General features: G+C 41.7%; 4 protein-coding genes and 1 pseudogene across 4 annotated transcripts in view; 1 reads left to right on the top strand and 4 right to left on the bottom strand.

Annotated features, from left to right (window-relative positions):
* The window catches only part of TERB1 (telomere repeat binding bouquet formation protein 1), a 43,819-nt gene extending 24,558 nt beyond the window's left edge, over nucleotides 1-19,261 (top strand). Inside the window, exons 12-17 of the mRNA XM_007125928.2 lie at nucleotides 7,664-8,013; nucleotides 9,332-9,396; nucleotides 9,689-9,784; nucleotides 15,051-15,200; nucleotides 15,951-16,016; nucleotides 19,077-19,261. Coding sequence (XP_007125990.2) covers nucleotides 7,664-8,013; nucleotides 9,332-9,396; nucleotides 9,689-9,784; nucleotides 15,051-15,200; nucleotides 15,951-16,016; nucleotides 19,077-19,261 — 912 coding nt within the window. The remainder of the gene's footprint in view (nucleotides 1-7,663; nucleotides 8,014-9,331; nucleotides 9,397-9,688; nucleotides 9,785-15,050; nucleotides 15,201-15,950; nucleotides 16,017-19,076) is intronic.
* LOC102976114 (core-binding factor subunit beta) overlaps nucleotides 1-25,656 on the bottom strand; it is a 245,217-nt gene that overhangs the window by 86,650 nt on the left and 132,911 nt on the right. The window lies entirely within an intron of this gene.
* On the bottom strand, nucleotides 2,634-3,159 carry LOC102974088 (60S ribosomal protein L18a-like; annotated as a pseudogene).
* Nucleotides 3,698-4,333, bottom strand: LOC102973816 (inhibitor of growth protein 1-like). The gene has a single exon (XM_055078907.1). It carries the CDS (start codon nucleotides 4,331-4,333, stop codon nucleotides 3,698-3,700), a length of 636 nt encoding a protein of 211 aa, XP_054934882.1.
* LOC112065191 (nuclear distribution protein nudE-like 1) lies at nucleotides 21,298-22,570 on the bottom strand. The gene is given in 2 exon segments (XM_055078906.1): nucleotides 21,298-21,893; nucleotides 21,895-22,570. Coding segments are annotated over 2 exon segments (1,035 nt in total). The 5' UTR covers nucleotides 22,446-22,570; the 3' UTR covers nucleotides 21,298-21,409.

Below are 25,656 nucleotides of genomic sequence, written 5' to 3'. Positions count from 1 at the left end.
TCACTCTCAGATTTTTCATCATTAGTGTATAGGAGTGCAAGAGATTTCTGTACATTAATTTTGTATCCTGCAACTTTACCAAATTCATTGATTAGCTCTAGTAGTTTTCTGGTGGCATCTTTAGGGTTCTCTATATATAGTATCATGTCATCTGCAAACACTGACAGCTTTACTTCTTCTTTTCCAATTGTATTCCTTTTGTCTTGTTCCTGATCTTAGAGACAATGCTTTCAGTTTTCACCATTGAGAATGATGTTTGCTGTGCATTTGTCATATATGGCCTTTATTGTGTTGAGGTAGGTTCCCTCTATGCCCACTTTCTGGAGAGTTTTTATCATAAATGGTGTTGAATTTTGTCAAAAGCTTTTTCTGCATCTGTTGAGAAGATCATATGGTTTTTCTTCTTCAATTTGTTAATATGGTGTATCACATTGATTGATTTGCATATATTGAAGAATCCTTGCATCCCTGGGGTAAATTCCACTTGATCATGGTTTATGATCCTTGTAATGTGTTGTTGGATTCTGTTTGCTAGTATTTTGTTGCGGAATTTTGCATCTATATTCATCAGTGATATTGGTCTGTATTCATTACTTGTGATTGTTCTGTTCATATTTCTATTTCTTATTTATTTTTTTTGATGTGGACCATTTTTAAAGTCTTTATTGAATTTGTTACAATATTGCTTCTGTTTTATATTTTGGTTTTTTGGCTGTGAGGCATATGGGATCTTAGCTTCCCAACCAGGGATCGAACCCATACCCCCTGCACTGGAAGACAAAGTCTTAACCACTGGACTGTCAGGGAAGTCCCCGAGTTTTGATAATTTTATACAGTTGTATAACTATCAGGACAGTCAAGATATAGAACAGTCTACTCACCCTAAAATGTTTCCTTGTGTCCCTTTATAGACAGTCCCATTCCCCATCCTCAGGCCTAGGCAATTCACTGATCTGCTTTCTGTCATTAGTTTCCGTTTCTATAATTTCATGTAAATGGAATCATATATTATATAATATTTTGTGTTTGATTTATTTCACTTAATATATAATGTTTTTTAGATTCACCAATGTTGTTTTATTAATATTTTGTTCCTTTTTACTGCTGAGTAATATTCCATAGTATGGACACACGACAACTTGTGTATCCATTCACCAACTGGTAGACATTTGGGTTGCTTCTAGATCTTGGCTACTAGGAATAATGTTATGTGAACATTGGTGTACACTTCTGTGCCTGTAGTGTACATTTTCATTTCTCTTCGATAAATACCTAAGAGCAGAATCACTGGACAATTATATTTTAAAGAAATTATGAACCTCTTTTTTTTTTTTTTTCTTTTGGGCCACACTGTGTGACATGCAGGATCTTAGTTCCCCCACCAGGGATCGAACCCATGCCCCCTGCAGTGGAAGCGTGGAGTCTTAACCACTGGACCTCTAGGGAAGCCCCAGAAATTACGAACCTCTTTTAACATTTCCTAGAGTACAAGTCTGCCTCCACTTGCCACCACTCAAAACAACACGGCACCAAAAGAAGAAAAAGTCCCTTCTTTTTCTTCCATCCTTGTATTGCCCCTCTAGCACATTCTGATGTCAGAGTCTAACACTGGCTAGCCCTAGAATAGTGGTCTACAGAGTCTAGTTTAAGTTTTACAATGCAGGACAAAGGAGGATAGGTTTGGAGTTGAGGAGCAATAAATTAAGAACTGGTACATCCTTTATGTCATGTACACAGCTCTTACCCTGGGATACTCCTTTACCATCATCTTAATGATTCTCTGTATCTTTCCTTGATTCCTGAGTTCCTGGATCCTGTGTCATTCTCTCTTTTTTGGTTTAGTTTCCCATTTTGATGGGCTACATTCTTCTGTAGCTTTCTGAAAAAGGGTACATAGGATGTAATTTTTTTGAGACCTTGTAAATATGAAAATAATTTTATTTTGCCTTCAGAATTAATTGATAGTTTGGTTGGACAAAATATTCTAGATTGGAAATCACCTCAGTATATTAAATGTGTTGCTCCATAGTCTTGTAGTTTCCAGTGTTACTCTTGAGGTCCAAAGCCATTCTGATCCTTTGGTGTGACCTGTGTTCTCCTTCTGGAAGCTTATATAATCTTTATCCCCAATGTTTTAAAATTTTACAGTGAGGTACATTGGTGTCTGTCTCTTTTCATTCATTGTGTTACACACATAGTGGCCCCTTTCAATCTGTCAACTTATGTCCTTCAGTTCTGGGGAAGTTTATAGCATTATATACTGTGATGATTGCTTCCCTGTTTTCTCTTTCCTTGTTTTCTGAAACTCCTATTATTTATTTGTTAGACTTCTTGAGCTGGTCTTCCTTCTTATCGTTTCTCTCTTATTTTCTTCTCTTTTTTTGTTCTACATTCTGGGAAATGTTCTCATATTTACTTTTTAAACTAACCTATTGAGTTTTTCACTTCTGCTATTATATTTTTAGTAACCAAAGCCTCTTTTTTACTCCTTTTCAATTATCTTATTCTCATTTCATGGACTTAAAACTTAACAGGCCTTCTTCTTTTAAATATATCAATGACAATTCTAATTTTTTCTCCTGGTTTTCCCAAAGAGTTTATTGGGCAGACCTAGGGATGGGGAGGCCCTGCATCTAAAGCAAGGTGTTGGGCCTCTTGATGGTGAAGCATGGCTTGTGCTGGTGACACAGGACCCGGTGGGGCAGTGGTGATCTTGTAGTTGTGGAACTGGTTGACTGCTGGTTGGTGGCACTTGCTGGCTGCCACCTCCTCCACCTTCCTGATTTGGATAGAGTTGGGCCTAGGTGCGAGGCTGGGCGCCCATGTCTCGGTAGCACTGGGTTATGGCACCTGCTGCAGTCAGGTCCTGGTACTCCTGGTACATGTTGTGGGTGCCACTGCGAGAGTCATAGTGCAGCCAGATGCTAGAGTTCTTCACCTGAAGGGGAGATTTCTCTAACACTCGTCCACAGTAGACAGTTTTCCCTGAAGACTTCTTCATCTTCTTCAGCTGAGACACAAAGTACCGGAAGTGGGACTTGGAAACAACATGATTAGGCGCAAAGATTCTCATGTGACAGAGGGGTAGCATGCAGCATTTGGGAGTGGGCAGCAGCGCCCCACCACCTTGTACTCTCGCAGTATGCCTGAGGCCTTCATGGCACTCTGTGTGCGCTTGATGCCTCCTATGAAAAGGCACAATTCTCATTTTTAAAGTTTTTTTTTTCTAATCCATATTTCATCTTACTCCTCAGAGGTGTTTTTTGGTTGTTGATGTTTGCTTGTTTTTTTCTTTCCTGGTCTCTAGCTTTCTTCAGATTTCTGGTGATCTTTGGTTGCTACTAATATGTAAGAGTCATATGCAAAAAGCCTTCCTGGAAATTTTTTTTTTGAGTGTTTAATTCAAACCTATATTTGCAGTTCCTAAAATGCTGATCCACAGACCACTCTCTTGTTACACATGTGCACCAAGGGAAAAGCAAAGAGAGCTCCGGTGTCCCTACGAGAGAAAGAGCTCCTCTTCCAACAGTCTTTAAAAGGCTACATGTACAGTCCCTGCACCCATCCAGGTGGCCATGCAATAAATACACATCTTGTCCTGCTCACCTCAGTCCAGCCAGGCCTGCCACTACCTGTTGTAGGCCTGCTCCTTTTTGGACTTCTCCAGGGCCTTGTCCATGGTCTTCTCGTTCTCCCCTCAACATTTGGGGCAGTACCACTTGCCCTTGGGTTTATGGTTCAGCCCCACGCAGGAGAAGTGGAACCACTCGGGGCACTCGTCATTGTCACAGCTGATCATCTCTCCATAGGAGACCTGATTGCACAGACAGTACGTGGGCTCGTTTGGGTCAATGGGAAGGTCTGCAGGGGATGCTTCTCTCACGGCTTTGGCCTTGGAGCATTTCTTCTTCTTGGAGGCCTCTGCCTTCTTAGGCATTCCGGAGGTGATGTAATCATGGTCGTGATTATTAGCTGCGTTGTTGCGCTGTCGCTGGGACCACTTGTTGTTGGGCTTTTCTGCCTGCGTGATTGTCTCATTTTTTGACTTATCCTGGCCAGCTTTGCTGTGGCCAGTGGTGTCACTGACCTCTTGATGTGCCTCAAAGAGTTCCACGTGACTGTCCACCTGCCTGGCCCGGTTCTCCACCAGCTCCACCATCTGACTCACGATCTGGATCTTCTCTTCACCCAGCTCCTGGCTCTGAATCAGGGCCCTCTGAATGCAGCGCAGCACTCTCCTTCTCTGGGTGCTGTCCGTCTCCCGCTTGAACTTCTCATAATACTCATCCAGTTCCTGCAGGATTTCTTGGTATTTCGCGTCGATCTCCTGCATCAGAGAGACGTTTCTCTGCAGATCGAAAGGCAGAGACTCAATGGAGTCCAGGTAGTCCTCCACGTAGTTCACCAGGTGGATCTGCTCCCCGTTGGGAGGCTCAACATGGTTCACCGAGGTCCCCGGTGACTCTGCACGGCTTTCCGCTTCCTCCGGCCCGCTACCCGTTGGAGCCCAGCGCTGCAAATGCAAGGCTCCTGCCCGCCGGTGCCGCCCCTCTGGCCGACCCCGCGCCGCTACATCTGTGAGCCACACCGCCTGGGCCCGGGGACCGGCGCTCTGCGGCCTCAGGCGCGTGGAGGGCGCGTGCGTGCGGGCGCGCACCCCGCCGCCTGGGCCAGGGCCCGGGCGGAGCGAGCGCGGGAAGGGTCGCGCACCGCCCGCTGCCGCCTTTCCTGGAAATTTTTTGACTGTGGATTCTTGTAGAATTAATTTGGTGGGTCATTTTTTGGAGAACCTCCAATGTCTAATATGCTGCCTAGAAATTATGAACCAATATTCTGGAGTCAAAATGGGGAAAGAGAGCTTGGGAGTCTTAGTATTCAGTATGTAAATATTTTCTTAGTCTTTGTTTTGTGATAGTATTTTGCCTCCAGCTTTGCTTGGTGTACTCCAATGTAGAGACTGTTTTATCCCCTCAGAGATTAAACTTGCATCTTTGGGGAGGGAGGGGACCTTCTGGTGTCCATCAGCTGCCTGCTGAGGTGTGTATGTGGGGGTCAGGATCTAGCAATCCAACTACTTGAACTTTCATCCAACCTTCCTGTTTTTAACCCCACTTTCACCCTACCTCCAGTTCCTAAGTCTTTTGAGAGTTTGGCAGCATATTTTAGTTCCTTGGCTTTTCCCATTGTCAGCTTTCAAGTCTGCTTTATTTTTATTTATTTTTAATAAATTTATTTTATTTATTTATTTTTGGCTGTGTTGGGTCTTCATTGCTGCTTGCAGGCTTTATCTAGTTGCGGCGAGCAAGGGCTACTCTTCGTTGCAGTGCTCGGGCTTCTTATTGCGGTGGCTTCTCTCATTGTGGAGCATGGGCTCTAGGCGTGTAGGCTTCAGTAGTTGCGGCACGCGGGCTCAGTAGTTGCGGCACGCGGGCTCAGTAGTTGTGGCTCACGGGCTCTAAAGCACAGGCTCAGTAATTGTGGCTCACGGGCTTAGTTGCTACGCGGCATGTGGGATATTCCCGGACCAGGGATCAAACCCATGTCCCCTGCATTGGCAGGCAGATTCTCAACCAACTGCGCCACCAGGGAAGCCTAAGTCTGCTTTATTTATTTATTTATTTATATTTATTTTGGCTACGTTGGGTCTTTGTTGCTGTGCGCGGGCTTTCTCTAGTTGCATCGAGCAGGGGCTACTCTTCGTTGCAGTGTACAGGCTTCTCGTTGCGGTGGCTTCCCTTGTTGTGGAGCACGGGCTCTAGGCGCATGGGCTTTGGTAGTTGTGGCGCACAGGCTTAGTTGCTCCGTGGCATGTGCGATCTTCCCGGACCAGGGCTCGAACCTGTGTCCCCTGCATTGGCAGGCGGATTCCTAACCACTGCACCACCAGGGAAGCCCTGCTTTATTTACTTAAATTCAACTTTATCAAGTCTGCTAAATAGGCTGTCATTCACCTACCTGCTTTCCAATTCCAAAATTTTGTTGCATTTGTATCTTCTTCCATTTCTCCTTGTGGAATTTATGCTTCTCCTTGTGGGTTTATGCCTTTTGTTTCTGTTTTTTTTTTTTTTTTTTTTTGGCTGCGTTGGGTCTTTGTTGCTGCACGTGGGCTTTTTTCGCTCTAGTTGTGGCCAGCGGGGGCTACTCTTCGTTGCAGTGCGTGGGCTTCTTATTTCGGTGGTTTCTCTTGTTGCGGAGCACGGGCTCTAGGTGCGCGGGCTTCAGTAGTTGTAGCACGTGGGCTCAGTAGTTACAGCACGTGGGCCCTAGAGCACACAGACTTCAGTAGTTGTGGCTCATGGGCTCTAGAGTTCAGACTCAGTAGTTGTGGCACACAGGCTTAGTTGCTCCGTGGCATGTGGGATCTTCTCAGACCAGGGATCAAACCGGTGTCCCCTGCATTGGCAGGCGGATTCTTAGCCACTGTGCCACCAGGGAAGTCCCACAGTTTTTATTATGAAAGATACTGTCAAATTGTTTCTCCATAGAGGTGTACCAGTTTACACTCTCCCCCATAATGTACAGAATGTTTCCCTATACCCTTTTGATCTTTGCCAGTGTCATAGATGAAGAAAGATGTCTATGGGACTTCCCTGGCGGTCCAGTGGTTAAGACTCCAAACTTCCAATGCAGGGGGCACGGGTTCGATCACTGGTCAGGGAACTAAGATCCCACATGCTGTGCGGTGGGGCCAAAAAGTAAAAAAAATAAAGAAAGATATCTTATTTACCTTTAACGTTTATTTCTCTTATTAAAGTGAGATGGAGCATTTTTCATATGTGTAAGAGCTATTTATTTATATTTCCTTTCTTGTGAACTGTTCATCTCCTTTGCCTATGTTTCTACACTGTTACTGATCTTTTTCATAGTTCATTATAGTAGCTTTTTATAAATGTTACTAGAAAAATTCCGCTGTAGCTCAAGATGTGACATACATATTCTTTCTAGCTATTTTGATATTTATTTGATTTTGCCTTTGGCCCTTTTTTCCTCTGGGTCCCCACCCCCCAATATTCTTCATCTCTAGCAGAACTTAAAAAAAATTTTTATGTGGTAAAGTATAGGTTTTTCTTTTATGATTTATTGATTTTTTGTAATACTTGGAAAGGTATTCCTCCCATTGAGAATATTAAAACATCATGGTTTCTTTTAGAACATATATAATTTCATTTTTTAATTGAAATATTTAGTTAATTTTTACTTTATTTTTGTGTAAATTGTGAGATATGTATTCAGTTTATGTTTTTCCCTAGTTGACTACCCAGTGTCCCCAAATCATTTAATGAATATTCTCCCCTTCCTTCCTAATGTAAACTACCCCTTTTATAATGTATATTCTATTGACAATCATAAACTTTTTCTGCATTATTTAAAGGGAGTGTAAATTGAATTATAAAGCAAATGATTATTTTGAAATTATTATTATTATTATTATTATTTTTTGTGGTACGCGGGCCTCTCACTGTTGGTGCCTCTCCCGTTGCGGAGCACAGGCTCCAGACGCACAGGCTCAGTAACCATGGCTCATGGGCCCAGCCGCTCCGCGGCATGTGGGATCTTCCTGGACCGGGACATGAACCCGTGTCCCCTGCATCAGCAGGCGGATTCTCAACCACTGCGCCACCAGGGAAGCCCCTGAAATTATTTACTTATTCTTACATTACAGGAAAGAGTACAAAGAGAAAAATATAAGGATTATGTTTCATCTGTGAACATAAATATTCAAAATACATTGAAACACCTCCATGCAGGTAGCAGTGGTGGAAGTCCCAAAGCAGAAGATAAGGATAAAAGCCAGTCTAGAAAGATTCAGAGTTATAAGTCCCATGAAGTCATGTCTAAAGCATGTACAAATGATGATCAAATGAAGACCCTGTTAAAGAGTGAAAATCCAGTTAATGCTTGTTATAGGGAGAGTGGGCAAAATAAGACTTTATGTAAAGCCAATTCAAGCTGCAATCAAAACTTATGTGAAGAAACAACCTTTGAAAAAAAGAATTTTGTTTCTCAATCAAGGTATAGTTTAATAATTGTTTCTAACTTTTATTTATTTATTCAGCATTTGTGTGTGTGTGTGTAGTACTATGTGCCATACTCTTAAACACTGGGATATAGAAATGATAAGCATGGTTTTAGGAGGAGCCTAATGTAGGAAATGTTGGGAAAGGAGTTTGGATGGGCCAGTATGGGCCAGTTCATCTAGGGCCTTGCATGTAATACTCAAGATTTTCTGTTATAACTTATAGAATATAGGGAGCCACTGACGATTTTAAATTGAATGACACAATCAGATTTGAATTTTAGAAGGGATACTCAGAAAACTTAAACTGAACCTCTGTAGCTGAAATAACAATGCAAGTATTGATAATCCATCAGCAATTTAGCAAAAGCCAGTTTGTAAGTTTAACTTGATAAAAGGGAGTAAGGTGTGATGAAAATCTGGTTTAGGCTTGTCTTTTCATTTGTTCCCTGTACCTCACCTCCAGTATATGTCCTTTCTTGCTCATGGGTAGCCTGTGGGGCTGGACCTGGAATTGCAGCTTTTCTTCCTAAAGCCTTTCTTGTGTTCTGCTCTTCTGATAGTTACTGGGCTAGGAGGGAAACTAAAGAGAATGGTGCTGTGTTCTGGGGAGGCTGCAGGGTAAACTAAGTGTTAGACAGATGGATTACATCATCACACCCCCTTTTTCCTTTTCAAAACCGTTCTTCATGTAATTTTATCCCGATATCTCAGGGATATAGAATTGGGAAGTAGTGGGATATGCTCTTGGGCCAGCCTTCTTGCCCTCTGGCCCAATGAATTTGTTATTTCCTCTTTTTTGCTCTCCTTCCTTCCTGTTTTCCTCTTTTATAACTTTTTCTTCCATGTTTCTGCTGGCATCAGTATTATTGACCTCTGGAGTCTTGTTTAACTCCACTTTTTTTTTTAATTGAAGTAGAGTTGATTTACAATGTTTCAGGTGTACAGCAAAGTGATTCAGTTTTATATATATATATATATATATATATATACACACACACACACATATACTTTATCAGATTCTTTTCCATTATATGTTATTACAAGATATTGAATAAAGTTCCCTGTTCTATACTATAGGTCCTTATTGTTTATCTATTTTTTATTATATATAGTAGTTAACTCCACTTTTAGAAACAAGGCTATAACCATTGCATACCATACTTTGGCAGAATTTGGTAGATTTTGGTAGATCCTGATTCCAACTCTTTCTGCCTGTCAAACATCAGAATCACACTACTGCTTATGGAAAGATTTGTTCACACACCAAACAATATGTTTACTTTTATTAATCTGGTGTCTATTTTCTTTTAGCGACCATATTTTTAAACATCCAACTCCTATTGCCAAAAACACAAAGCAGCAGTTACCAGTAACAGGTATGACTAAAAATGTTTCTTCTTTGATTGTTCAAGAAAACATATTTAGGTGATTAATATAGCGAAAAGTAATATCTTCCCTCTAACACATAAGCCATGCCTTTGACTCTCTTTCTGGTCTACATGCCTCAGTCACCTTTTATTGATATCCTTTCTGTATATCCACTAGGATGACTGGAAGTGTAGTACTGGGCTACAGTTTATGAAACTCTTGAGAATTAATAAATCATATAAACGTCAGGTCCTTTTCACTAATCAAAAATATCTTGCATTTTGCAATTTTTTTCCCCAGATCCATTTACATTATGTTCAGATATAATAAATAAAGAAGTCATTGGTTTTCTAGCAACAGACAATTGTTCCAAAATATTGGAGTATAGATGCTCAGGTAAATATTTTTTTAATTGTGGTTGTTTCATAATTAAAGCTTTATATGATATTAATTAACTAGAATTTGTAATAGTTCTACCTGTGTGATTTAAAGTTCATTCTCTTTGGAGAAATAACAATCTGGGGTCTCATAAAACACTCAAATTAATACCTTCTATCTGCATTAGTCTGTGTTCCCAATATTTGCTCATATGAATCAATGCAGCTAATACTTTTTTCTTTTTTTGAATTTTATTTTATTTATTTTTTTACACAGCAGGTTCTTATTAGTTATCCATTTTATACATATTAGTGTATATATGTCAATCCCAATCTCCCAGTTCATCACAGCACCACCACCACCCTCCAGCACTTCCCCCCTTGGTGTCTATACGTTTGTTCTCTACATCTGTGTCTCAATTTCTGCCCTGCAAACCGGTTCAGCAGCTAATACTCTTAAAAAATTACTTTATTATTCTCTTTCTGTCACCATCTATAAGTTTAACTTTACTGAGTAAGGTAAACATTTTTTATATTTTCAGAGAGCCAATAAATAGGTATATATTCTGGATTATGAATAATCCAGAATTCCACAGTGCTTATTCCATCCCTTCTTCTCCTTCATATCCCAGTATTTGCTCTTTGTTTACTCTTACTGTTACACTCTGCTCTTTGGAGAAAACTGAGGCTATTCCACATTAGGCTCAGAATATTACTATTCTTCTGTCTTAGATGAAGGGTTTATCTCTTTTACTCTAAAACTGTTACCTAGCTATAATCCAAATCCCATCTATGTTTTCTCCCCATTTTATAATAATACTTGTGTAGGCTTTCTCTTTAGTCCCTTTCTATTCATTAACTCCATTTGTCCCACCTTAAACTATGTTCATTTCTCATCTTAAAAAATACCCAGGGCTTCCCTGGTGGTGCAGTGGTTGAGAATCCGCCTGCCAATGCAGGGGACACGGGTTCGTGCCCCGGTCCGGGAAGATCCCACATGCCGCAGAGCGGCTGGGCCCGTGAGCCATGGCTGCTGAGCCTGTGCGTCTGGAACCTGTGCTCCCCAACGGGAGAGGCCAGAACAGTGAGAGGCCCACGTACGACAAAAAAAAAAAAAAAAAAAAAAAACCCAAATACTTTGTGTGATTTGCTATCCCTTCAAGTATTCATCTATTCTTTCTTCCACCATCTGTTACCAGATTCCTGCTCTTGTTCCCTTCTCTTTCAGCATATTCCTTCCCTTCTTAACTCCCTGCAGTCTAGCTTCTTTTATTGCCATTCTACTAAACTTTAATGTTAAAGGTTACCTGAAACCTCTTTTTTAACCCCCAAACCAATGACTTTTTAAAAGATTCTTATTGTCTTTAGTATCTCTGCACTGTCAACTACCATTCCTTGAAATCCTCTCCTCTCATTTGAAAATCATAGTTCCCAAACTGTCCACCCGAGCTCCCTGGGGCTCTGCAGTGAACTCACAAGGGCACTACACAATGTTTAAAATTTTATAAGTGAAACACAAAATGGTCAACATCTTCTGGACACCACATAAACTACTAGCTCAAAGTAGTTCACAGTTTCACCATTAGATTGTACTACATCTCTTTTGATGATGTCACGTCTTTGTGGAGCTAGGTTTTCAGTGGTTGTTGTGATTTTTTTTAAAAATTTATTTATTTATTTATTTTTGGCTGCGTTGGGTCTTTGTTGCTGCACGCGGGCTTTCTCTAGTTGTGGCGAGCGGGGGCTACTCTTCGTTGTGGTGCGCAGGCTTCTCATTGCGGTGCCTTCTCTTGTTGTGGGCAGGCTACTCTTCGTTGTGGTGCGCAGGCTTCTCATTGCGGTGGCTTCTCTTGTTGTGGGCACCAGTAGTTGTGGCACGCGGGCTCAATAGTTGTGGCTCTCGGGCTCTAGAGCGCAGGCTCAGTAGTTGTGACGCACGGGCTTAGTTGATCTGTGGCATGTGGGATCTTCCCAGACCAGGGTTCGAACCTGTGTCCCCTGCATTGGCAGGCGGATTCTTAACCATTGCACCACCAGGGAAGTCCCAGTTGTTGTGATTTTTAAAAAGCAAGCACCGCATGAAAATCAGTGTGGAACAGGAATTGCGGGTGTCAGTGTCCAGTCTGATTACAAGTTTTGAGAACTTGTGCTGTACCCAATTGTTGCACAAATCCCATTAGGAAGTAATTGTAATTAATAAGAATGAAATACAAATATATATATATTTCAAATTTAAGTCTATTATTTTTTTAAATGGCTACCAAGTTGTTAGAACATAAATACATATTGAGTTGTTTTGGACCTAACAGAACATTTGGTATTTCTTTTGGCCTAAGGGTGCTGTGAAAAAATCACCAATATCTTTTTTTTTTTTTTAATTTTTTTTGGCTGTGTTGGGTCTTCATTGTTGCACACGGGCTTTCTCTAGTTGCAGTGAGTGGGGGCTACTCTTTGTTGCGGTGTGCGGGCTTCTCTTGCTGCAGAGCACGCGCTCTAGGTGCAGGGGCTTCAGTAGTTGTGGCATGTGGGCTCAGTAGTTGTGGCACACGGGCTTAGTTGCTCCGCAGCATGTGGGATCATCCTGGACCAGGGATTGAACCGGTGTCTTCTGCATTGGCAGGCAGATTCTTAAGCACTGCTCCACCAGGGAAGTCCCAATCACCAAGATCTTAAAGATGCCACAGAGTGAGACAGTTGGGAACCTCTGGTCAAAAATATTCCAGTTGGTAGAATGGATGCTCTATAACTGTTAACTCCTTTTCATCCCTTAGTTTGTTTGAGATAGTTCCTTCCTAGTTGCTTTGCTCCCTCAGTGACCATTCATTTTGCAGACACTTACAGAGTGCTTATTCTGCAGCAGGCACTGGAATCAGAGATGAATAGAACTCAGTCCTCACTTCAGGAAGTTTACAGTCTATAAAGCTCTCCATTTTATCACTTTTATTCCTTTATCTTATCTTCCTGGCAAATTTCTACAGATACTCCCCCCAATATATAGTCTACAGCACTTACTCAACTCTGCTGCAGCATTTACTTTTGTGGCATCATCTATCATTTTACCAATGATTTTCAAATCTGTATCTCCACACTTCGCTTCTACCTCGGATTATAGCCTCATTCTTCCACTTCCAGCTGTACCTAGGACATACTCACTTTAATATTTTGTTATTTCAAGCTTAATGTATTCAAAACAAAACATCTTTCTCCCTCTTAAACTGCCCCCCCTCCAGCCACTCCATTTTTATTAGTGTTGCCATTATTCTTCTGGCCCCCCAGATTTCAAACCTTGAATCATCTATAACTATCTTTTCTCCTTACATCTCCTGTTTCTAGTGTATCATATTTGGTTCTTTCTTTCTTTCCCACACAGGCCCCTTTTCCTTCATGCCTAAATTACTAGCAGTCTTTCAGTCTCAAGTCTCACCAACCCCCAGGTAACGTGTATTGCTATTAACTTCTCTTCCTCATATGTGCTTTGTATCATGTCACCATGCTAAAGAACCCTCAGTGCTTCTCTGTAACTCACTAAATCGAGCTCTCTGCCTGGCTTTCAGAATTGTGTGGAACTTTGTCCTGCTTCCACTTGTTAAATTTTACTGCAATTTGTTCTGTTTAAGTCCACCAGAAATGTGCCATACTTATTCCAAACTTTGCCATTCGATCCATTACAATCGAATTGTCCTAAACGTCTCCCTTACCCCGACAGCTCATTATTCACCAATTTTACCTCAGAAATCTTTGCATTCTTCCTGCAAATGCTGTGTTTCAGAATACCCTCATTTATCTGGACTGTTTGTTACCCCTCAACTGATCCTCTTACCTTCAGTTGAGCTTTCTGTAGACAAATCTTGTCATTTCCCTGCTTAATAAATATTCTTCAGTTCTTCCCATTGACTTGAAGATAGTAGTTAAAAATCCTTAAGATTACTTTCAAGACCGTTTTTGACCTGGCCCCTTGCAACCCTTACCAACCTCAACTTTTCTCCCACAGTTCTCTCATACCTTATACTCCAGCCACACACAGTACCTGTGATTCTCTGAACACACTATGCTTTTATACTCTTCTGTGCTTTTGCACGGGTTCTTTGTACTTGAAATGTCCTCATCCTTGCCAACTTTCTGCCTGGCTAACTTTTCCTGTAGGTGACAGGTGGATAGAGAACTTTATAATGTATGGATGTGGCTAACATTACCTGAACCTACTGATCAATCTTAATATCATAAAAAGAGAGATAGTCAGACTTTATGTTCCTGTTAATGTGATGCAGTAAGAAGTACACAATACTACCTATGAGGAGTTCTACTAAAAACAATTGAACCTGAATCTGATCAATCATCTAGATCTAATTACTAGTTTCTTGGGCACACAGGAATATTTTAAAGGATGCAACTAGGATGTAATCAGCAAAACCCAGCCTTTGGGAAACTGCACATTACAAATGACCCAGGGTCTACAACAAGTAAATGACAAAGAGGAAGAGAGGAGAATTGGTAGATTAAAAGAAACTGAAGAGACATATCAGCTGAATGTAATGGCGGACCTTGTTTGGATCATGATTCAAATAAACCAACTGTAAAGAGAAAGTTTTGAAATGATGGGGAAATTTGAACACTGACTGGATATTAGATTGTATTAAGCATAATTTTCTTAGGTGTGATAGTGGTTTTGCCATTAAAAAAAATAAAACAAAGTAAGTGTTTTTATTAAAAAGAGTTCTTATCTGTTAAGAATGCATATGAAGTATTTACAGATGAAATGATACTAGAATGCAAATTGCAGCCTTCATAATCCAGTGTGTACATGGAGGGCAGAGTTGAGTAGGTGGGGGAAGATAAAATATGACTGGCCATGAGTTAATAATTGTTGAAGCTGGATGATGGATATGTGGTGGATAATTATACTTTTCTCTTTATTCTCGTGTGTTTGAAATGTTCCATAGTAAAACATTAAAAAAAGAAAAAGAAAAAAAAAGACAACTGGGCATAAGGGTCACTTCTTTTGGATATCTTCCCTGATAGTGACTCCTGCTCAGAATTAGGCCAAGGTAGATGCTGCTTTTCTATATCACCATAACTCTGTTCACACCGCTATGGCAAGACTTATTTCACTGTATTATATTTGTTGTCTTTACTCTCTCACATGACATGACTTGGAGTTTCTTGACGTATTTATAATTAAGTTGCTGATTTCACTTCAGTTACCATCATAAAGATATTTGCTTTTATAAATTTGTTCTTAGATTTTTTGTAACATCTATATATCACTTAAATTTGTTTTCTTTTAGGTTGCATAGCAGTAGGAAAATCCCTGAATAGCCGAAATTTTAGCAAGCTCTTACACTCTTGCCCATACCAATGTGATCGTCACAAAGTCATTGTGGAAGCTGAAGACAGATATAAAAGTGGACTAAGGAAATCACTTATCTGTAACAAAAGTAATTAATTCAGCAGTTTTAAAACTGTACTTATAGTAAGTCAGAAAGAGAAAAACAAATACCATATGCTAACACACATGTATATAGAATCTAAAAAAAAAAAAAAAAAGGTTCTGAAGAACCTAGGGGCAGGACAGGAATAAAGACGCAGACATAGAGAATGGACTTGAGGACACGGGGAGGGGGAAGGGTAAGCTGGAACGAAGTGAGCGAGCAGCATGGACATATATACGCTACCAAATGTAAAATAGATAGTTAGTGGGAAGCAGCGGCATAGCACAGGGAGGTCAGCTCGGTGCTTTGTGACCAGCTAGAGGGGTGGGATAGGGAGGATGGGAGGGAGACGCAAGAGGGAGGAGATATGGGGATATATGTATACGTATAGCTGATTCACTTTGTTATACAGCAGCAACTAACACAACAATGTAAAGCAATTATACTCCAATAAAGATGTTAAAAAAAACCAAAACTGTAATTATAACCATAACTTCTGAACTATGATCTAGAACATTAAGTATATTAAAAGATAAAGGGTAAAATAATGTTGAAAAGAAAATCTGTCTCTGAGCAACTGTGATTTAAAATGTTCCCAGGGAGTAGATTTAGTCTCTAGTAATTTAAAAATTCTTCCTAATCCACCTAAGGATTCCCATTAGAAGGGGGAAAAAGGGAATATCATACTAATGGAATTGATGTGATACTACTCAGATTGATACTCTAAGTACACTAAATGTTTCCTGTATTTTTCAGAAATTCTGCTGACCCCATGTAGAAGACGAAAACTCAATAATGAATCTACTACTCCTGGAGGAATAAGTGAATATATTTAATTTTTAAATAGATATACATTTCATATATTCCTGAAAAAGAACAGCTGAATGATTGTTCTCAGTCACATCATTAATGGCTTTTAAATGATAACCCTTGCTTCTGATGAGGGTCGTACTTCCTGACAAAAGAGGCTTCCCTCTTCCCTTTTTCATGTTGCTTGCTCATCTATTACTTTCCAGCTGGGGAAGGGGCAGGAGAAAACTAACATTTATTAAGAACCTCCTATGTGTTAGGTGTTTTATACATGTTATTTGCTTTATTTCATATAATAACATTGTGAGATAAGCTATTATTTTATTCTCACTTTAACTTGCTTTCTTTTAGGTTGCATAGCAGTAGGAAAATAGCCGAAATTTGCCAATGAGTTGGCAAATGGCAGAACTTAGATTCAAATGCAAGCCTGTCTTTCTCCAGAATCCCCTTTTCTATCCTCTGGATCACTTTTCTGTTTTAAGAGCAAAATTATTCTCCTCTGCACAAGTGCTTCAGACAAATTTTGTGGAAGATTTTGGTTCACATCTGTAGCACTTTGAACAATCAAAATTGAAGAGACAAATAGTATAAACCTTAGAGCCCTGTTTAAAAATTAAAATACTTATAAACTATGAGTTAATAATCAGGAATTTTTCTTTAACTACAGGGTTAATCACCATTTCAGGTTTATCACCATTTCAAATTTATCACAAGACTTAAAGAACATTACCATTATCTTCTGTTCATATGGAATTAGTATGTTCAGAGTAAGACTAAGCAGTTGAGTACACTCCTTGTCAAAGTCACCTTGAAATTCGTAATATCTGTAGAGCCGTTCTGTTATTTATTGTGAAGACATTTGGACTTGATGCATCAAGGAAACATTTTGCCACATACTTTTGTTTGGCCATTTTCACTGCCAAAACCTTGAAAGAAATTTCAAATTTACTTTTTATTACTAGGTCTTTTTCTAGGTTAAAATTTCTGCATACAAATTAAAATTAAGCACAGTACCACTACAGGGTAGCCCACTTTTTGAAGTAATATTTTCTGTAGAAACTGTTAGAAAATGGGTATTTTTCCATAGAAACGTTGCAGTTGGAAATCTTTTTGACAAGGAGTTGGCATCAAATTAATAATAGAATTTCTTGAGCAGCATGTCTTAAAAGCAAATATATAACAACTGAAAGTATTCTATAATCATTTTTCATAATAAAATCATTTGCAGAGCATCATGAAATATACATAATTATGGTTATATATTGATTATACAGAGGGATCCTAAATACTGTTAAGTCACTTTCAGCTCATAAATACCTACATCTTTTTTGTAGGTTCGAGTTGCTTAGCTAAAATCCAATAGTTAATAAGTTGGCCTGCTTTTTTCAAATTTAGAAAAGCATCTTGAGGAGGTAGTGATTAGATTGGTCTTATATCTCTTTTACAAGCAGGCCAGGAATATTTGATGTACTGCCATTTTTCCCCCTCTTAATAAATTTCCCTTTCATACTAGAGACATTCATCACCTTTCATTTGGTTATAGGCTACACTCAAATTTGAGACTCTTCTTTTGAGAAGGGACCATTTGCAGCATCTAAGTATTTAAAGAGCCTTGGGGGCAAGGCTCTCTTTTAGGATGGATTGATATCTTGAGAGGGTTTGAAAAATAAGAGTCTCTAGGACTGAGCCCTCTTGCCTATTTTTCCCTGCCCAATCAGTATTAGGAGGAGCACTAAAGAAGTCACAGAAGGGAGTCTTGTGGTGTAGAGAGCTGTTTCCTTCTAGTCTGCCAACTATGCTGCTGTGGTAACCTTTGAGGTATTTGGCACAGATGCTAATTTTTTTTTTTTTTTTTTTTTTTCACGGGCCCAGCCGCTCCGCGGCATGTGGGATCTTCCCGGACCGGGGCACGAACCGGTGTCCCCTGCATCAGCAGGCGGACTCTCAACCACTGCGCCACCAGGGAAGCCCACAGATGCTAATTTAAGTGTAGAAGTCAGTGAGGTGGCAACTGCAGGGGAAAAGTGGGGATTCAGGACCCAATATCTTGAATGTTATAATAACCCATCTGGTCCTGATTATAATGAGTTCAAATCATTTAGCAAGTGAAGTTGAAATCATCTATTTCTCGGATAACCGCAGTTTTCCAGTAGACCCAAGTAAGAAGTAACTTCATTGATAAGTTTTAAAGCAGTTTTTACCGGTAGTAACATTTTTCTGTCAACAAATATTTATTGATCACCTACTATGTGTCAGACACTGTCTTAGGCACTGGGGACACATGGGGAGTAAAACAGACAAAAATCCCAGTCTTCATGGAGCCTGCATTCTAAGGAATACCATTAAGTAATATTTAGACATTATTTTCATTGATTTCTTGGCCTTCTGCTGGTAAGATTTTTCCCTCCTGCTTTAAAAGATCTGAACTATGGCTCTTATCTGAGGAGAGATGGACTAACAGTCATGACATGCAAAGGCAAGATTTTTGAAGGTTGTCCCAGCATAGCTATTCAAGGTCCTACTAAAGTAAATAGCAGCCTTAATTGGAAATACAAAAACTCTTCCTCATCTGCATCTACCCACAATGATAATGTGCATTAACAGTGAATTAAAAAGCTTAAGGGACTTCCCCGGTGGTCCAGTGGTTAAGACTCCGCCTTCCAACGCAGGGGACGCGGATTCTATTCTGTGAAGTTATGGAGCCCTTTGGGAAGACTGTATCTGTAAGATAGGTAAGCTGTTTGTTAACTGTCCTCACAGGAATGTTGAGAGAATTAACAATCAAATGTTTATAAAATTCTGTGTTTCTTGATTGAAGGATTTTGCTAATATGATCGCAATAGGATTGTTACAATTATTGAAGAGATCACAGTGATAGCATCTAGTTTAATAGTAAGCACTCAGTTTTGTTTTGTTTTAATTGAAGTGGATTTCTATATGATGAGTAGTCCAGGCATGAAGTTTTCTCACTGTGTAATCCATATCCTTAGAATAAGTTAAGCATTTATTTGTGTCTCAAGAACTCTTTTTTCAGCAAGTACTAATGTATTCTACAATTCTCATTAATTACAGAAAAAAGAATTCGTAAAAACTTTACTGAAGAAGAAGTAAATTACCTTTTCAATGGAGTTAAGAAAATGGGAAATCACTGGAATTTAATTTTGTGGTCTTTCCCCTTTCAGCAAGGACGGAAGGCTGTGGACCTTGCTCACAAATACCACAATCTGACCAAACGCCCCAAGTGTGTGGCTCCCTGATTGGAAGAAGACTTGTCAGTTTTTAGTTTGATATCTTAAAATACAGTGTGTTGAAAATACAAAATTTAAAATATTCTTATAAACTCTTATGAGACAGGAAATGTGGCAATGGGGATACTGTTTTAATTACTTCTTGTGATGCTGTAGCTCATCAAACTATTAAAATAATTTATAAAATAAATACATTTTTGGATTTCCCTGGTGATCCAGTGGTTAAGACTCCACACTTCCAATGCAGGGGACATGGGTTTGATCCCCAGTCAGGGAACTAAGATCCTACATGCCTCGCAGCACGGCCAAAACAACAACAACAAAAATTGTTCAAAACAACTTTTTTTTTTTTTTTTTTTTTTCGTAGGTGGGCCTCTCACTGCTGTGGCCTCTCCCGTTGGGGAGCACAGGCTCCGGACGCGCAGGTTCAGCGGCCATGGCTCACGGGCCCAGCGGCTCCGCGGCACGTGGGATCCTCCCGGACCGGGGCACGAACCCGCGTCCCCTGCATCGGCAGGTGGACTCTCAACCACTGCGCCACCAGGGAAGCCCTAAAACAACTTTTTTTTTTTTTTTCTGTGAAATTTATTGTTTCCACATTAAAAGATTTTTTTGAGGGGGAGTATTTTTTTTAACCACATGATGATCCTACACAGCTGCCCAGAGTAGGACACCATCATAAGTCTTTAACATGCCATATGAGTTCTGAATAAATAAAAGCTACAAAGCCCAAGTTATATACAAATATCTTAGGCAATAATGTTTACAAACCTATGTACAATAAAACAAATGTAAACAGTAAATGCAGCATGAGAGTAATCAAAGGATGCACAGGGACAACCACTTATGGTCAGTCTGCCCCCAGGAGCTGGCACCAGCCGGCCCCTGGAATCAGGCCGCTCAACCCTTCCTAACACAACCGGACAGGCCCTCTGAAAACAAAACTAAAACACCCTGAAGGTGTCATTTAACTGAAGGACCAGAGAGCTGGCGAGGAGGTTGCCACCACCCCCTACCCCGAGTCTCAGGCACACGGAGGAGGAGGAGATGGCAGGGGCACAGCCCTGCGCGTGCCCAGGTCCCAGAAGCTCCTGCCACCTGGGCTCAGACGGGCGTTTTGCTGCTCTGGGAGGCTAGTCTATGGAATGATAACTGCTAAAGTAAAACCAGAAGGTGCAGAAAATGTTCCCTAATTCAGTGACCTTCCTGACTCTTTGCCAGCAACAGGCCCAAACCGTGGGGGGGTGGAGGTGGAGGACACATGATTCATGAGCACTGGAGATGCTTGGGTGGGAGCTCAGGAGGAGAGCACACGTCGACCTGATTTGGGGGAGAACCTCTAGAAGATCTGTAATGTCCTAAACATAACTAAATCCTATCAGTACAGCAGGGAGGGGGCTATGAGGCAGGTGTGATGAATGGGTACTTCTGCATCCAGTGACCAAGTAATACATGTATGTATCACCTTGTGACCCACAAAAGTGCAATCATGTGAAACCAACGGCACTACGGCGAGAAGAGAAAATAGCCAGTACTGATGTCGCGCAGAGTCCTGGGGCTGGGCAGGGCCCAGCAGCCGCCACTGCACGCAGCCTGCCCTCTGCCAGCCGTGGGGAGGCAGACGGAGGGGCACGAGCTGGGCCCGGGCACTGAGGGGTGAGGCGTGGGTGTCCTGGGTTGTTGCAGGAGGGCGGGAGCCCCAACCTGGAGGCCGGGCACTCACGCGCTGAGAGGCAGCATACCTGGTGCCGACGTCGGGCGCGAGGAGCCCAGACCGGGAGGAGGAGAAGCCGGGTCAAAGCCGTTTACTGCCCCTTTGTCGAAGAAAGACGTGTGCCCTGATCGAGAGAACTTCGTGCCGTTGCTATTCATCACCCCACAGTTAACATTATGTATGTATCACCTTGTGACCCACAAAAGTGCAATCATGTGAAACCAACGGCACTACGGCGAGAAGAGAAAATAGCCAGTATTGATGTCGCGCAGAGTCTTGGGGCTGGGCAGGGCCCAGCAGCCGCCACTGCATGCAGCCTGCCCTCTGCCAGCCGTGGGGAGGCAGACGGAGGGGCACGAGCTGGGCCCGGGCACTGAGGGGTGAGGCGTGGGTGTCCTGGGTTGTTGCAGGAGGGCGGGAGCCCCAACCTGGAGGCCGGGCACTCACGCGCTGAGAGGCAGCATACCTGGTGCCGACGTCGGGCGCGAGGAGCCCAGACCGGGAGGAGGAGAAGCCGGGTCAAAGCCGTTTACTGCCCCTTTGTCGAAGAAAGACGTGTGCCCTGATCGAGAGAACTTCGTGCCGTTGCTATTCATCACCCCACAGTTAACATTCCCTGAAATATAGGATTTTCGTGATGCTTGGTCCTTTGCAAAATTCCTGCAAGCTGCTAATTTGGATTCTAAAGCCCCTACTTTCCGTAAGAGGTCCCCCACGATGTTTAGTGCTGATATCCTAGCTGAAGGAGTCAGTGGACTGGTACCAAAACCGTTTGGTATAGCTTTTGGTGAAGGAAAACTGTTCTCTGTGCTTTTGCCAATAGGAGTAGCTGGCAAAGAAAGTGATGCTTGGACAGCAGAATCCATCTTTTCACAGTCTAGAGTTGGAGAACTGGGAGCCGACTCTCTAGTTACTTCCTGCTGTCTCCCGAACAGCTAGTTCTTGTCTTAAATCTCTTGCTTCATCCTTTAACCTCTGTACAGAGACCAACAAAGATTCCTTTTCATCAAGTTCACTTTCTAAAAATGCATTTCGTTCAATGGCTTGATTTAGCCTTTGTTCAAAGTCTTCCAGCGAAACTATTGTTGCCCTTTTTGCTCGCTCCAGGTCATCGTTGGCCTGCTCCAGCTCTCTCACATACTTGTGTAGCTGCTCCTTAATGGCCCGAGTCTGACTTAAATCATCTTCTAATACTGAGACCTGCTTGTAGCTCTGTGCATACTGATGCTCCAGTTTCTCCTTTAATGCTTCCACTTCATACTTCAATCTTTGGTTATCAGCTTGCAAGTCTCTATTTCTTTGTTCAGCCTGTACTAACTGTGCCTCCAACTCTGCTTCTAATTCTCTGCTTCCTTCCTGGAATTCAACTAGCTCATCCCGAGCCTCCTGGAAGCTTTGTTTATACTTCAAGGAAAGTTCCTTCCAATAAGCAGTTTCCTCCTTTAAACTTGAAAAATCTGGTATATCTTCACCATCCATGGTCAAGAAAGCCTCCAATGTGTCAAAAGTGCATGTTCGCCGCCGCTCGACCGACGTCTCCTCTCCGCTGGCCTGGCCAGGCCCGCCCAGCCGCTCAGCTCCGCTCCCCTCCGCAGCCTTGAGCTCCACTCCCCCTAAAACAACTCTTTGTTGTTCAGCCCCGCTCCCCTCCGCAGCCTTGAGCTCCACTCCCCCTAAAACAACTCTTTGTTGTTTGCTTTTAAGTTAGTTTTCTTCTAGTTGGAAACCAAACTATTAGATCTCAAACTTCTATTTTTCTTACTCTTTTTATATTCCATCATGCTGATGCATCCTCCGTTATACCTAAAATGCTGTTGCTATGGCAAAGTGATCAAGTATCAGGGCATGAAAGCTCAGTTGTGCTTATGTACTCATTCATTGGGTCACTGCTTCATGTCATTCTTATAAATACCAAAGGGTATTTCCCTATAAGCATGTATTCTTTCACCCTTTCAGATCATGACTATGTCTACTTAGATAAAGCAGAATTTTTATTAAATATCTTTTATTCTGATCCACAATGATAATTCCAGAGGGTTAATAAGCAGAAAAATTTTAAGCATGAGAATAATTTACAATTAGGAAAATTCTTTGCATCATTTAAAGTGTGAATGACTCTAGTCCATTATCTGTCAGTATTTCCTAAGCACTATGGGGATGATTTAAATGGTCTGCTGGGTTATTTTGATGTATTTCTCAAAATGTATGAATGTTGTTTTAGATCAAAGGGGAAAATATTTTGTCTGTTGCCTCAGCCTTACTGGCAATAGTTTTTTTTTTTTTTTTGGTTGATTGGAAATTATCTATGTAACAGACAATCAAATACTACTTACAGAGCATCCCCAAGAGTATGACATACTGTAGCTGGGACACTGTTTTGTGTCAGTCACTGACACTATATTTAAAATAACCTATACTGCCTTCTGAAACCTTGAAATTTTATCCTAACCCTTGGCTAACTTTTGGTTAATGTGAACTGCTTTTTTCCCTCAAATGGAATTTGGTAATAAAATAAGTGAATACACATCAAAAGGAAAGCCAAAGAATGATCACATATTAGAGGACTGTTTGACTTCAGGGACTCAGACCTGGCCAGTTCAACAGGGAATAAAAAGGGATTTGAAGGGCTTCCCTGGTGGCGCAGTGGTTGGGCGTCCGCCTGCCGATGCAGGGGGTGCGGGTTCGTGCCCCGGTCTGGGAGGATCCCGCGTGCCGTGGAGCGGCTGGGCCCGTGGTCCGGAGCCTGTGCTCCGCGGTGGGGGAGGACGCGGCAGTGAGAGGCCCGCGTACTAAAAAGAAAACAAAAAAGGGATTTCAATAATGTCAGACCCTTGGAGTTGGGGCTGACCTCAGTTATAGTTCCCTGCCGGAGGCATAAACTGCTGTACAACGATCCGGACATTGGCTATCTTTAGTTTTGCATATATCCTCAGAAACCTGAAATTTACTATTTCACAGGGTGATAATTGATGGTCAGTTCTTCGTTATGCTAAAATGAAATATACTTTTCTGGAGTACCTCCTGCAGAACCACAAAAGTTGAATCTCTTTTCCACATACCAGCCCTTGAGAGAGTTACAGATAGATATCTATCACTTTCCCCTCTACATCCTTTATCCTTCATGCTGATGAGCCCCAGCTACTTCCTGTTTCAGCTGAACATTGTCATGTCCCCTTATGAGCTTAGTCACTGACCACTGGATACCTTTTTGTTTATAAACTGTGTCCAGAAAGAAATGTGGCCTGACTGGCAGAGTAGGGGGAGCAGCTTCTTTGCTAGGATCAAAGAGGTTTTATGGACCTTACCTAAGATACTTCTTGGCATTTTACATGACCAACTCTCCGATTATAATTGATATAGTTAAGACTTATAATTTTTATTAATTCCTATCTTGTTCTTACACATTTCTTTTTCTTTCTTTTTTTTTTTTTTTTTGCGGTACGTGGGCCTCTCACTGTTGTGGCCTCTCCCGTTGCGGAGCACAGGCTCCGGGCGCGCAGGCTCAGCGGCCACGGCTCACGGGCCCAGCCGCTCAGCGGCACGTGGGATCTTCCCGGACGGGGGCACGAACCCGTGTTCCCTGCATCGGCAGGCGGACTCTCAACCACTGCGCCACCAGGGAAGCCCTTACACATTTATTTTTAACTCCACTACAGGACTTCAGTGGCCCCTGTTAAATTTAATCTTGTTAGAATTAGTCTGTACTGAGTTTGTCATCCAGTGTGTTAGGCCTCCCTTCCTGCTTCAGGTCATCCACAGCTTCTATGAGTGTGCTGCTGCATTCTCATCCAAGTCATGGATGGCACCCTGAACTGGCTGGGTCAGGGCAGGAGATTGGGGCGGGTCCCTAGCAGCCTCCTCTGGTGGTCCTTGCGCATCAGCCCTCTCTGGGCCTGGTCTTTTAACAAGCCTCAACACTATCATCCAGCCTACATTTCACTTTCTTGTCTATGATGTGCATTGGCAAATGCCCTGTTGAAATCTGAATTTTCCAGGTCTGCAGTATCCTCCTACCTGCTATTCCTGCAAAATAGAAACTGTGTAAATCTGGTGCTGTCTTTTCCTTTTCCAACTGGTCACATTAGAGAATTTCACCTAGGGCTGATGAAGTTCACTGGCCTGTAGTTTTCAACTCCATCTTTTGTCCTGTGAAAATACAGACACTGCTTACCTTTTTATGACTTACAGCACTTTTCCTGCTCTTCCTAGACTTCCAGAGTATAATTCTTAATAGGTTTTCACTCCCATTGTCGTTTGAACGTTACATTCAGGCTGGCAGATGATATGCTCATTTGTTGGATCTGTAATTCATGCTGCCAAAATTCTGGCAGAGCCAGGATCAGAATCCTACTCATCTGAATCCCACATACATGGTTGCTTTTCTGACATATCCTACTTTCTTGTGATATTTAGAAATGCCTTGTAAAATGCCTCTGCTTCCGTAGAGGCTAGCAAGAGCCCTCAGGTAGCAGCCAGACCTAAAGTGAAACTCGATAGGTGAAATGTATTTTTTCTTTCCTTTTCTTCCATTACCCTCTTCCTTCCCCTTCTCTCCCCTGTCCCTTCCCCCTTCATATCTCTTTCTTTCTTCCTTCCTGCCTTCCTGCCTTCCTTCTTTTCTTTCCCTCCCTCCCTCCCTTCCTTTCTTTCTCTTTTTCTTTCTTTTTTCCTGAAGAAAGGAAATTAAAGC

The sequence above is a fragment of the Physeter macrocephalus genome, chromosome 17, assembly GCF_002837175.3.
Source record: "Physeter macrocephalus isolate SW-GA chromosome 17, ASM283717v5, whole genome shotgun sequence".
Lineage (NCBI taxonomy): Eukaryota > Metazoa > Chordata > Mammalia > Artiodactyla > Physeteridae > Physeter > Physeter macrocephalus.
This window is presented reverse-complemented; position numbering and strand designations above follow the sequence as displayed.